Source organism: Mustela putorius, unplaced genomic scaffold, assembly GCF_011764305.1.
Source record: "Mustela putorius furo isolate JIRA1106 unplaced genomic scaffold, ASM1176430v1.1 tig00537227_pilon_pilon_pilon, whole genome shotgun sequence".
Classification (NCBI taxonomy): Eukaryota; Metazoa; Chordata; class Mammalia; order Carnivora; family Mustelidae; genus Mustela; species Mustela putorius.
In genome coordinates this window covers 17,006,146-17,021,080 of record NW_025422368.1, presented here as the reverse complement: position 1 = coordinate 17,021,080, position 14,935 = coordinate 17,006,146, and the positions used below count along the sequence as shown (strand labels likewise).

The following is a 14,935-nucleotide window of genomic DNA, read 5'->3' as shown; positions in this document are numbered from 1 at the left end:
CTAACACAGCCAGTTCTTCCAGTTCATCTACTGCTGAGAAGTTTTATGTTGTTTTGATTACATCCAAAGCAAAACTGCTCTGAATTATTTAAACATATGCATACTAGGAATGTACTACATTGAAAAATATAAAGTAAAATCAATTGACTCTGTTTTTCCCAGATTTCAATATGCAATTGTGTATGCTTTCTGAGTAACACAAATTTATAAAATAGGTGTAAATTAAAATATAGAGAATGCAAGTTATTTTAGTCAGATCAATGATTCAAAGGACAAGAATGTGAAACTTTATAGCTGTGTACTCAGTCATTGAAAATTCCCATTAGGGGGCGCCTGGGTGGCTCAGTGGGTTGGGCTGCTGCCTTCGGCTCAGGTCATGATCTCAGGGTCCTGGGATCGAGTCCCGCATCGGGCTCTCTGCTCAGCAGGGAGCCTGCTTCCTCCTCTCTCTCTCTCTGCCTGCCTCTGCCTACTTGTGATCTCTCTCTGTCGAGTAAATAAAATCTTTGAAAAAAAAAAAAAAAGAAAATTCCCATTAGGCCTTAATAAATATGCCTGTGTGTACTGGGTTACAAAAGCTCTTCAGGCTAGGTGTCACATTTTCTTTTTCCTGTGAGATTTTTCCACTCTCTCCAACACTATTCCCTAACCAATATATATATATTTTTACAATGTATCTATAATATAGCTATATTTATATTAAAATGTAGAATTAGAGCTATATGGGAATCTAAACAACAACCAGCCCAATTACTCATTAAAAGATGAGAAATATGACTAAATCAAGACAACAAAATAGAGGTGAAGAAGCTACAGAAGAAAAGTGTGAAGCTAGCAGAGTTTGGTTCAAGAAGTTTAAGGAAAGAAGCTGCCTCCATAATATAAAAGTACAAGGTGAAGCCACCAAGTGCTGATACAGAAAGCTATGGCAAGTTATCCAGAAGATCTAGCTAAGATCATTAATAAATGTGGCTACACTAAACATATTTTCAATGTTGATGAATCAGCCTTACATTGAAAGATGCCATCTAGGACGTTCATTGCTAGAGGGAAGACACTGGCTTCAAGTCTTCAAAGGACAGGTTGAGTCTCTTGTTAGAAGCTAATGCAGCTGTTGACTTTAAGTTGAAGCCATTGAATGCTCATTGACCATTCCCCAAATTCTAGGACCCAAAAGAATTATGCTAATCTACTCTGTCTGTGCTCAATCAATGGAGAACAAAGCCTGTGTTGTAAACAGCACATCTATTTACAACACAGTTTACTAAATATTTTAAGCCTACTGTTGAGATCAACTGGTTAGAAAAAGAGGATTCCTTTAAAAATATTACTGCTCATTGACCATCCACCTGGCCACTCAAAGACTTAAATGGAGATACGCAAAGAGATTAATGTTGTTTTCATGCCTGCTGACATAATATCCATCCTATAGTCCATGAATCAAGGAGTAACTTTGAATTTCAAGTGTTATCTAAAAGATACATTGTGTAAGGCTATAGCTGTCATAGGTAGTGATTCCTCTGGTGGATCTGGGCAAAGTAAATTGAAAGCCTTCTGGAAAGGATTCACCATTCTAAGTGCCATTAATATTTGTGATGTTAACATTCACACAAATGTTAACATTTATGATGATGACCTCATGGGAAGAGGTAAAAAATATCAGCATTAATAGGAACTTGGAACAAGTTGACTGCAACTCTCAGGGATGACTTTGAGGGGTTCAAGACTTTAGGGGAGGAAGTGCAGATGTGGTGGAAATAGCAAGAGAACTAGAATTTAGAAGTGGAGCTTGAAGATGTGACTAAATTGCCGCAATCTCATGATAAAACTTTTAACAGAAGAGAAGTTGCTTCTTATAGGTGAGCAGAGAAAGTGGTTTTTTGAGATGGAAACTAGTCCTGGTGAAGATGTAAAAATTGCTGAAATGACAACAAAGGATTTAGAATATTACATAAACTTTGTTAATATAGCAGTGGCAGGGTTTGAGAGGAATGATTCCAATTTTGAAAGAAGTTCTGTGGGTATAAAATTATGAAATAGCATAGTATGCCACAGAGAAATCATTCGTGGAAGGGAGAGCTAATCAATATGAAAGGCTTTATTTTTAAGAAACTGCCATAGACATTCCAACCTCCAGCAATCACCACCCTGAGTAGTTAGTAGCCATCAATTTTGAGGTAACACCTTCCACTAGCAAAGTGTTTGTGATTTGCTGAAAGCTCAGATGATGGTTGGCATTTTTAGCAATAGAGTACTTTTTAATTAAGGTGTGTACATTTTTTAAGATGTAATGCAATTGTACACTTAATAGATTACATACTAGTGTAAATATAACTTTTATGTATAATGGAAAATAAAAAGATTCATTTAAAAGTACCTCAATCACCACAAATTAATTTGATTCACTTTATTGTGATATTTGCTTTATTGCAGTGGTCTGGAACGGAATTCACAATATCTTTGAGGTATGCCTGTATATATGAAAATGTCATTTTATAATGATGGTTGAGGTACTTTTTCATAGTTTGATATGAATAACTGATAAGCTGAAATAATGATGCATTTTCTTATATTCATGTGTCATGTAAAATAGCAATTCTCAATTTTGGAACATCTGGGTAGTTTTATGCAGAGTTCTAGATTATGGAACTGGTAGAACTTACATATTTTGTTATTATTCCTTCTGAGAGCTGTTGGTTACTAGGTGAACATCCTCTGGTGTTGAGTTAATCTTTTGAATCACATTTAATATATTAAAATTCATAATAAATGCCAGTTGTTGATTGTTCACTGATTTTCAAAATAGTAATTATTTCTTGATTCAGTGGCTTCCAAATGTGGTTGTATATCAGACTCCTTTGGTGAGCTTATATAAAATAATGTGGATGCCAACCCCAGACCCCAGACTCTGGGGAGAGGGCCTAGGGCATTCGTATGCTTTGTCTTAAAGCACTTTTCAACACTTCTTGGCCTTTTGGCTAAGATCAAGTGTAAAACTCCTCAGCTGATCTAATGTGCAGCCATAGTTGAGCATGTTTTAGTTCCTGAGGTATTTTTGGGTTGTATTTTATAAACTTTCATGTGATGTTTTAACTCTTTCAAGCTTTTATGATTCCATTTACTGTGTCAAAGTGGTACTAATAATTGATACATTAGACTCTAAAAAACAGACAATGAATCAACCTGTAAATAAAGGAGTCTGGAATTAGCAGTGTGTCTCCTTTAGAAGACCACAGTAGCCAAGTTGCATGATGCAACTATCCTAACAATAATAATTATTGTGAAATACTCATTTCAAAAGTAATTTTCTTCCTAAACCATCACCCTTATCATTTTTGTCCCCCACATAGTTGTCTATAATCAGATCAAGGGGTTCAAATTCTTTCCCTAAGTAACAGTAGTAATCTATATTTTGTTTCTACTTAGTAATAGGAAAAGAAGAAAACACATTTTGTAATTATCATTTGATATCAAGCTTTCCCCATTGTCACATGGGTCAGAATATTAAAACATTCATTCATAAGCTTGAATATTCTCTGTTCGTTTCTTCAACTTCAGGGAAACTTTCAGGAAAGTAATTAAGCCAAAACTGTCAGATGCTCCTTGCAAGTATTCTTTTCAACAGGGAATTTTGATATAACAGCACTTTGAAAATTAGACTTGCTTTAATCAGGCTAATCTAAAATCAATTATACCCAGCAGCACTGAACAAACACATCAAACTTTGTTAGTTCACGAACTGAGACTTCTTGCAAAGTGGGTGCCTCTCTAAATAAGTAGACATAAAAGTCCCTCCTTGGTAAGTATTTCCAGTGCTTGTGGGCAATGTTGCCCTGGGTAGTTTATAATGACACACACAGCATTGCATGCTGCTACAGAGAAATCTCGCCTGATGTGCGCTGGGAGGGAATATCTCCAAGCTTTCACAGATTTTGATCCTCCTCTTCATACACTTCCCAAAATATGTATTTTAAATTATAGTATTACCATAGATGAATTGGAGATTTCACTTTGAAGTTTGCTATTTAAGTAAATGTTGATCCTAAATAGCCTCTCAAATGTACTCTGATTATAAATGGGGTGCTTGGTCTGCCTCCTCACCTGCCTGCCACTTCACCTCCCCCAACTCAACACCATCATAACAATTTTAGTCTTAAAAAGTCTTTACATAAAGTTAAAAAGTTAAAGAACAGCATAGACATTTATGGCCAATCTGTTCACAGTAGCAAGATAGTAATTTTATATAGCTTAGCACTTAAAAGTCTTACTAAAAACATCTTCAGATATTGCTTACTCTGCCCAGAGTTTTCCACTCAGGGCAGCTGCTAAATGTTTTTTCCTCTGTCCCTCTGAAGCCTTCTCACTATTTTGCTGCTTTTGCCTCTCTTCCTTTCCTTATTCTCCCCATGCCCCTGATAACTTTTCTTTTCCATTCAATAGCTCGCTGGCAATCATGTTTCATCACTTGCTGTCCTTGTTTGAAGCAGGCACCCCAAACCTTCTGAAATTCTATTGCATACAATTCACCATCTCATTATATTTTTCCCTTAGCAAAAATCTCTGTAGTGCTCCATAGAGAAGTATACAGCATACTATTTTGCCTCGTAGGGTCTCTTTCCATTCACAGTCCAATATCCTTTTCTTCTCTGAGATGAATGAGATTTTTCTGTTTCATCTGAAGGTATTACTAGGCTTAATATGGTTATACCAATCAGTTTCTACTGGCATGCCTGGGAGCCAATACATTCATTCTGAGATTTAATTTTTGTCTCCTTTAGGGTTTCTACTTCTAAAATTAGGGTTAAAATACTTGAGATTCAGATTGCCGCTAAATATATTTCTGTCACAACTATGTCCAGTATACAACTATCCTTGCCCCTGCTGGAGACTATGAAGTGACAGGAGACAGATATCTGGGTACTAAAAATCATGGTCAACATTTCCATACTTGGAGTAGATCAGAGAATCCTGTTTCCAAGCTGAGCCCTACATTGATTCAGGCACAGGGAAACTGCCAATTCCCTTTGTTGGAATTGATGAACTGGTTTATCACTGCCCACTGATATCTTTCCTTTCATGTGTTCATTGTCAAGATAATGAGGTATACCTGTGGTACTTTTACTCAGCATCTCTGTCATTTTTAGTTTTCATTAGCTAATGAAGCCCTCAAATCTCAGTAAACTTCAATCTTTTAAATCACTTTCACAAATGTGGTCCACGTGTGTCAGATTTTCCAAGCTGTACTTCACAATTCCAGGTAGTTGGGTCTCATTTAAACATTTCATAGAACATTCTTTCCTTCTTGCTGATTCTTGATCGTATGTCCAACCTACAAATCCAAACTTACTTAACTCCTTATAATTTAATCTCACAAGGAAGTGATGAGACTATTTAGTATGATATGGAGGTTCTGATGACTTTGAATACATTCATAACAACTATTACTAGATCCTATAAACCAGAAGGCTCCATACTGCAAACAAAGTGCTTTGTTTGGATTGCATATTATTTTAATAGAGAAGCCTGATACTCATTATCAGAATTCCAGATTCTCTTGACAGAGTAGCAACACCAGGTACTACTGGACCTATTTTCCCATTGAGCAGCTGTTGGTTAGTACAGAGTAGTGGTTGCCTCCTTTAATGGGGTATGTGCTTTTCAGCTAGCAAAAGCCATTACATCTGATTCTTTGACATTTGGTTGCTTTTGATCATTTATGTTAGGTGATTGGCCCATGGAGACATTTGAGTTTGTCACCAATGGTATAGACTCTTAGCTAGTCTGCAGTATTTTCATCTCTAAAAGCACTCAAAATCATTTTTTTCTATATCTGATATAAAACTCTTCAGGATATTTCTGCGTTTTCTGTGGAAAAGAACACGTACTAGTAGGTTTGTATCTGTTTAATTATAAGTTCCATGTTAGAAAAAAAAATCCCCAGAACATCTGATAAATTAAGATAAAGATTTAACATAAGCCTTCGTATATCTGCCACCAGTTGCGGTCACCCTCGACCCGCAAGGACGACAAGAAGCCTGGTATCGTGTTAGTGCTTCATTCCGTTTATTTCGTCAACTTCCTTAGCTTATATGCGGCAGGGTGACCAATAAGGGGCCAAGCAATGGGGAGAGCCAATGAGAGTCTTGTTACTATGCTGATTAAATTTGAAACAGCCAATGACTATGTCCTCCTTTAGGCAGGCTTCACCAGAAAGTTCGTTGTTTACTTGCAGCGTATTTTGCTGGCAGTGAGCCAAGTGCCATCTTGTAATGGCGGGGACTTTCCCGGCCCGATAAGTTGCTTTTCTTTCCTTCCTCCCTCCCTTCCATTTCCTTCTCCCCTCCCTCTCTCCCTTCCTTTCTTCCCTCCCTCCCTCCGGTTCTCCTTTCCTTTATCCTTCCTTTTATATACTCCTCCTTCTGTCTAGTTTTCCTTGCCTCCTTTCTTTTTCTTCCTTGCATTTTTAAATCATGCATTTATTAATCAGATTTGCAGTGAATATTTACTTTGTGTCATTCTTGTCCTGGCATAAGTGATAAAACAAAATATAGTTTTTATAATCACGACATTTGGGATGTGGGTGGGGTTGGAGAAAGAGGAGAATGGTTATTAAGTAAACAATTAAAAAATACTGGTAGCAAGGGACAAGACCATGGGGTCCAATGTAATCTAAGAGTAATGGGAAGGCTTTGAAAGGGTTTAGGCATTGCGAAAGTGTGTGTGTTTGATAGTGTATATGTTTACACGGTGAGATCTGTGTTAAAATAACCATTCTTGATACTACAAGGAGCAGGGATTACAAAGGATTTGGGCAGATGAAGGCAAGCTAGCTATGAAACATTTGTAATATTATAGCTGAGAAAGGATGGCAGCGTGGATGAGGGTGGAAGGAGTAATAATGGAAAGAAGGCAGAAGATTAAAAAGGGATTTAGAAGAAAGTCAAAAGGCCTTTATGACATGAGAGGTAAGGTAGAGGCAGGGGTCAAGGATGGCTCTGAGGTGCTGGGAGTTCAACAAGATAGATGTTGCTGCTACCACTGAAGGAGGAAATCTTGCTCAAATTTGAGGGAGATAAGATCAGCTTGTGAGATATTTACGGTGTATTTAGGTACCCTTGTGGAGATGGAATGAAGGCTATGAGCAGGTCTGGCTACATAATTTTCAGGGCCTGGTGCTAAATGAATATGGAGACCCTTGTATTTAAAAAAAGATTAATAATTTCAACATGGCTGCAGCAACACAGTAAACTAAAGGGTGGCTCTTCTAAGCATAAGCCCTGTATGACTTTATATATTGCACACACTTGAATGTATTATGCATCTGGAGCTCAAAGAAAGAGTCTCAATTGGGAAATACACATTTGGGAGCCATCATGGTCCTGATGGTAAATAAAGGTGTGGGTTTAGACAAAACTATCTAAAGAGACTTTAATGAATGAGAAGAAAAGCAAGTCCCAAAGAACTCATGACATTGCCATAGCTGCAAGAGGCTCCTAAAAACTCTAACTTCTCAAGAAACCACAAGTCCATATATGCTGAGCTAAATACTAATTTCTAGGAAATTACTTAGGGAGAGATTTTAAATCTTCTTCAATTTAGTGAATGCATACAATATAGTATAATCCAGAATTTTCTGCTTGATGCATTCCATTTAAACTGTGCAACATGCCCATTAATTCTATGTCAGTGTGGACTCCACAACATAGTGCTACTATATGACCCACCATGGCTTAAAGCTGACCATGCTAGTTCTTATCACCTAGGTCATGCTATAGGTTTGACATCTATAACTAGTGAAAGGGGTGTGGCTGGAAGCTTCTTTCTTTTTTGTTTTACCACTGAATCACTGCTACTGTTTGTGACACCTGCGGGGGGGCAAGCCGGTACTTAGGAAGGAAGGAGAGGCTAGGAGGCCAGAAATCTCCTGCAGAATGGTCTGTGTTTTGGTTTTGTTTTGCACTTATTATCTATTACCTTAGAATCTTTTTTTAAAAAAATATTTTATTTATTTGGGAGAGAGAGAGAGAGCACCAGTCAGGGTGGTGAGAGAGGGGGAAGGGCAGAGGGGGATGGAAAGGCACAAGCATACTTTGCCCTAGCATGGAGCCTGATGCAGGGCTCCATCTCACAATTCTGAGATCATGACCCTAAGATCATGACCTGAGCCGAAGTCAAGAGTTGGATACTCAATGAACTAAGCCACCCAGTTGCCCTTTTATTTTAGAATCTTGACTGAAACTTCCATCTCAACTTCTATATAAAAGAATGTAACATCCATGTCTATGTTGCTAACCTGAGAGAGACATGATTCCAAGAACGCTTTGTCCATAGCTTTCTGAACAGAAACTCTTTTTTTTTTTTTAATATTTTATTTATTTATTTGACAGATAGAGATCACAGGTAGGCAGAGAGGCGGGCAGAGAGGAGGGAGCAGGCTCCCTGCGGAACAGAGAGCCCGATGTGGGGCTTGATGTGGGGCTCGATCCCAGGACTCTGGGATCATGACCCGAGCCGAAGGCAGGGGCTTTAACCCACTGAGCCACCCAGGCGCCCCTGAATAGAAACTCTTAACTGGAGCTTTAATCTTAGACTGAATTGTTCTTGTAGTGCTTTAGCTTACTCAAAGATGTTATGGAATCTGGGAGGTCAGATCTAGTTTCAGGATCAGGGAAGGCTTTCTGGAGCCTGGGTGTTGTCAGGTGAGAAGGTGGAGCAGAGGTGATGATATTTTGAGTTGCTTGCGTAGGGTAGACAACTCAGCACATTAAAAGGGATGGGTCAGAGAATGGGGCATTCAGGATAGTGAAAGTTATTCATCACAACATATCAGGAGAATTATTTTTATGTTAAAAAAAAGGATTAAACCTGCTTATAGAAGGTGACATTTAATATTAAAATGTTTTTTCAAGCTTTCATACTCCTAAAATTTCAAAAACTCATAAATTAAATTTTTAAATGAGGTAAACAAATGGAAGTTTCTCCCTAGAATAAAAATAAACAACTCGGGGATGCCTGGGTGGCGCAGTCCGTTAAGCGGCTGCATTCGGCTCAGGTCATGATTCCAGTGTCCTGAGATTGAGTCCCACATCAGGTTCCTTTCTCAGCAGGGAGGCTGCTTCTCCATCTGACTCTGCCTGCCACTCTGCCTGCTTGTGCTCTCTCTCTCTATGACAATTAAATAAATAAATAAAATCTTTTAAAAAAATAAACAATTCGATTGTCTTATAATTACCAACACTTGCCTTTACTTTGATTTGGTTCCTTACTCAGATACCTTTATTCTGCGTAAGATTTAGATCTTTATCTGAATTTTATTCAAAGTCTATTGAAAAATCAGTGGAAACAAAGAGAGAAGAATTAATAAAAATCAGGGGATCAGCCTAGTTTAATGGATATGATATTGAGGAATGGGGTTCTAGTCTCAGTTTTCCTGAGAGCTGGCAGTGGAATGACCTTGGTCAAATCACAGAATATTGTGACTTGCCTTAAAATGAAAGATGAAAAATGAAAAGTTGTAGTCAAAATATCCCTTCCACCTCCAACACATCCCTGACTCTATGTTTAGGAGGTGCAATCTTTCTAACTCCAGAACTGTAACTCTCTAGCAAGAAGAGAATAGTTATAGAAATATATTGAATTATTTTGTTATTAATTACACTTTAAAAAAAATCAGTTAAGATGATAGTACCATGAAGGGAGAAGAGTAAAGGGGCAGGAACTGGGCCACAGTTAAGAGTACTGAGAAGGAATGTATTATGGAAGGATTATGCCAGAAGAAGTAGTGGAGAACCAGAAAACAAAAATATTCGCTTAGGAAAGGGAGTTGTGAAAAGTGCAATAGACATTGAGTAGGATGAGAGCAGAGTAAGAATGGTTGAATTTTATGAGAGGGCCCTTAATGTAGCTCGAGAGTGATCTAAATGTTATGATGAGAGAGGCTTTGGGCTGTCAGAGTGTATAGATAGAACATTCATTTAATGTGAAACTGTAAAATGCTGGGATTAAAAAGAGGAAGATGATTTTAAGGGAAAATGAAGGCAACCCAAATGTTTTCAATAATCTGGAAATTGGAAATGATTCAACAGTTGAAGTTATTAGAAAAGGAGAGAATGAAGCTTGGAACAAAAGTTCTCAAATCTGAAGAGGATATATTGCAGAGCACAGGCAGGGAAAATACATAAAAGACAATTAATTATTAACTATTTGTAGCAAAAATCAATTAGGTTGGTCATGTAATTTGTTCTGGAGAATGGAACGTAATCCAAAGTGACTTGTGTCACAGGACAAGATGGTTCACTAAGTGGTATTTCTGCCTCACTCTATCTCCTGTCTATGTGGTCAGGAAGAAGGAATTCTGGGATAATGAGACCATATGCTTGAAGGAATCCTGGTTCCCAGTCAGTAGTAGAGGAGAGCCACCAGGCTACACTTAAGAGCCACTAGACCACATAGGACTTTGTAAGAACTAAACTTTTGTTGTAAGCCACTGAGATTTGGAGGTTACTTTTTTGTTGTTGTTGTTTAAAGATTTTATTTATTTATTTGACAGACAAAGATCACAAGTAGGCAGAGAGACAGGCAGAGAGAGAGGAGGAAGCAGGTTTCCTGCCAAGCAGAGAGCCCGATGCGGGGCTCAATTCCAGGACCCTGGGATCATGACCTGAGCCAAAGGCAGAGGCCTTAACCCACTGAGCCACCCAGGCGCCCCACTTTTTTTTTTTTTTTAAGATTTTATTTATTTATTTGACACACACAGAGAGACAGAGAGAGATCACAAGCAGGCAAAGTGGCAGGCAGAGAGAGAGGGGGAAGCAGGCTCCCGCTGAGCAGAGAGCCAGGTGTGGGGCTCAATCTCAGGACCCTGAGACCATGACCTGAGCCAAAGGCAGAGACTCAACCCACTGAGCCACCCAGGCGCCCCAGAGGTTAGTTTTGATAGTAGCTAAACAGGTGACCAAAACAGAAATTTGTATTAGATGAAGATTTTTATAAGTATGCAATATTGGCTTTGTATTCAGATATTGGTTGTTCCATACTTGCATTAACATTTGACATGGTCAGTCTTTTCAATTTTAGGCTTTTTAATAGGAGAATAGCTGTATCTCACTGTGCTTTTATTCACATTTCCCTGATGACGAATGATGGGTGACATCTTTTTATGTGTTTATTTGATACCTTTTTTTTTCTTTAGAGTAATGTCTATTCAAACCTTTTACCCATTTTTATATTAATTGAATTTTTCCTTTGTTGTTACTGAGTTTTTAATTCTTTATATATTTTGGACACAAGTCCTTAATGAGGAATGTGATTTGCATATATTTTATCTCATTCTGTGGCTTGTATTTCCATTTTATTAACAGTATGTTTTGAAGCTTTTAATTTTGATGAAGTCCAACTTTTATATGTATTATGGTGGTAGTTTATATACATATACATATACATATGTCAAATACTATCAAAAGGTATATTTTAAATATGTACAGTTAATGTTAGTCAATTATACCTCAATAGAGCTATTTTAAAAGGGGGAGGGCAAATATAGTCCAGTAATTCAGCGCCTTCAAGGATTTATAAACTAATTGCTTCTAGATCTCTCCTCTTTCTGCCCTTTGCCTTCTGCCCCTTGCTTAGGGGGAGCAAAACCTCTGTAAACTTTTCAGTTGAATTAATGTCTCAGTTCAAAGAGGAGACTAAGGATGTGGTCTTCCTATCCACTGTGATAGATAGACTCAAGTAATCACAGTGTAACTATTAGGAGACATATGGTAGGAACCAGCAAAGAAAAAATAAATCAGGTTCAGAATTATATCTAAGATAAACTTTGAGCATGGCTATTAGCACACAGAACTAGTTGCAATCAGAACTAAGAAGCATACTAGATTTCTGGAGGAATGATATTGCCAGAGGAACTCAGAACATGGAATTAAAAAACCTCTTAGTGTTCAAGACTTAAAATCATTGTGCCCTAACCTTTTATAAGTAGAAGGTAACTGACGATTTTGTACAGCTCCCAAGAAGAGTTTTAGAACAGGTCACAGAGAACCAGAGACAAGGCTATTCTTGGCAGAAGGCAACAATAAGTTTCTATCCTGTGAGGGCAGGGAGACTCCATAGTCTCTTCCTCAGAATTCAGAATTGCTACAGATGAGTTACTGTTTTCTGTTTTCTGAAGGAGCATCCAGTGCTACTGTCTTGTCTCTGTACTACCATTGTATACTGAGCATATATAACCTGTATTTCAATTCATAGGAAGAATGGAATACTGGAATACACTGCCTAGATCTAATGGATAGGATTTGGAGACTGGATTCTCATAACAACTTTTTTTTACAGTATGAACAATGATTTTTCCCAATTTTACAGAGCACAGTGTGGGTAAGTAACATTGCCCACATAGCTAGTGAAAGAACATGCGATGCTGTATTTAAGGGGGCTGGGTCTTTGGATTGTCTACTTATTGTGGGGGGGTGGGTAAAAGGAGAGATCAAATTGATATTTGATAACCAAAGTACAGACTGTGACAGAGAATATTAATAATGCTGAGCCACGCTCATGTGTTGCATCTCCATTTTCCAGGCCCCTTGTGATTCAATTGGCCATTTGAATAGTTCTGGACAATAGTATACGATCAGAAGTGACACACGTCACTTAAGTATTTGGTTACGTATCTGATTCACCTTCCCCAAGTGCTCTCTCTTTCATTTGAGTGCTTGGAAGTAAAGGACTTCAGGATGGCTTGACCACATGAGGTAAGGACCCCGGATCCTTGAATTTCACCTGGAGGAGTACTACAGCACCTTCATTGGAATTTATGCAGTGAAAGACAAATCTGTATTGTGTTAAGCCACTGAGATTTGGGGGCAGTTTATTGCAGTGACTAAAATTAATCATTCAGACCAATGCCATATTCAATACCACTGTTGGACAAAGATGCCTACCACATTCTCTGTACTGAGTCACTTTGAAGATAGTGGCTGTGAAACTATTGTATCCAAATTTGCAAAGATTTATAACTTATTTAAAACTGTGGTTTTAAAGGGAAGAAGATGACAAACAGCACTGATTTAAAATCCTTTTTCTTTTGAAAACAAAAGGCTAGAATATTGTTATCTTTGAGTTGGGAAGTATGACATGGTAAGTCAAAGAATTATTTATAGCTTGGGGCATGTAATTATTTTTGCTTGGAACTTTTAAAAAAAAAGTTTTTATTTGAGTGTAGTTGACACAATATTATATTAGTTTCAGGTGTACAATACAGTGATTCAATCTCTCCATACATAATGCTATGCTCACAAGTGAAGTGTTTGTAGGGTGACAGATAGGGCATGAAGTTTCTTGATCAGATTTCTAAACAATGGCCAAATAACTGAAGCAAAAGGTATATGTCATTTAAAAACACAGGATCTGAAGTCAGATTCTCCATTCTATTCAGTAACTGTGTAGACTCTGGGCAAGTTACTCAACCACCTTCTGCCCTGTAAAATTTTGAAAATTTTTATTCTTACCTCAAAGGGATGTTCTGATAATTAAATAAGTTAATGTTATATAATAAGTAATTCAGTTGGCTTTCCATCCTGGTTCCTTAGAATTTTCTGAATGATAGGGAGTGGAGTGTCTTTTGTAGGCTTCTTGGACCATTATATAAAACATGCATTAGTTTTCACATATTTAAAATGGGACTAATTTGACAACCTGTATCCTAGTAGTAGGAACATTGGGGGATCTTTCCAGCACATACCCCTTTTCTCTCAAAACCCATTCACCTGTGTCCCAAGATGGGAACCTGATAGTCATATTTGAACTATGCGACTCTGAATCCTTGGTTGTAGTCAAGGGGACTAGGGTGGACAACTACCAGGTTTTTACTTCTCAGAATTTGGAATTTGATTGGAAAAGCACTAGCTGGTCTTGTGAACTGGAGACAAGGCAACTGAGGACAATGTGCAGGCTGACTAAGAGAAGAAGAGACAAAAGAAGTAAACACAAAATAGAGGCAAAAATAGAGAGATGACCAGGATTATTTCTTTGCCTGGTTCCTGTCTTTTATAGGGCCAGTCTTCATCTCCTCCCCATTAGTTTTGTGGGATAACCTAGCAACTTTCTGATAAATTCTTCTTGCTTGCTTATGCATTTTGGAAGTGGATTTTGTTTATTGCAACACATAGTTTTAAGTAACATCTTGAGAAGACTGAAAAGGATGAACTGAAACAAAGGGTGTATTGTTATCATGATTGTTACTGTGGATATAGGGAGCAAGGGAGAGGAGAGAAAGGAGATAGAAAAGTAGTGAGCCAAGGCCTTAGATTTGATGGGAACATTGTAACATGGGTTATCTTAAAGAGAAAGCTTCAGTGTCTTCAACTGAAATACAATTACTTGAGACACCTTTGAATGAGGATGAAAGGAGGGTGGAGATGTGGGCTAAGGTTAAGCAAGCAATTGACAATTCTGATGTCTTGTTTAAGACAAACTGGGTTAAGCGAGAACTGCAGTGCTCCAATGCCGTCATAAAATATAATGAAAATTGTTGGTGAAAAATAGAAAACACAAGAGAATCATATCTGAGGTTATTGAACTGAATAAAAAGCAGCATTTTTTATAAACAATTTTGTTACACTGAAGGAAAGACCAACAGTTATCACAAAGCTCATGTTCTACTGCATGCTTGAAAGGAAGAGAAAAGATTTATCTCCTTAAATGGTAGGCCCTATCAAACTAAAACAACCACTGTAAACAATGGATCTGAAAATCAAATCTGAAAAGTAGATGTTTGTGAGGCTGCCTTTCTTCACTGCTGAAAAAGGGTCAGAACTAACTTTATTTGGTAAAAAATAGTTTCTGACAAAATACACAGTGGAATAGTATTCATCGCCAAAAGAATTGTTTTTCTGGGTATTTGACCTACTAAAAGAAAGCAAGAGAGGCATGGCCCTAG

At 37.7% G+C, this 14,935-nt stretch overlaps 1 protein-coding gene across 1 annotated transcript in view; it reads left to right on the top strand.

The window, feature by feature from the left end:
• The window catches only part of LOC106003695 (60S ribosomal protein L23a-like), a 45,103-nt gene extending 39,019 nt beyond the window's left edge, over nucleotides 1-6,084 (top strand). The window contains exon 2 of the mRNA XM_045073243.1: nucleotides 5,999-6,084. Within this exon, the coding sequence (XP_044929178.1) occupies nucleotides 5,999-6,084 (86 nt within the window). The remainder of the gene's footprint in view (nucleotides 1-5,998) is intronic.
• The last annotated feature ends 8,851 nt before the right edge of the window (nucleotides 6,085-14,935 follow it).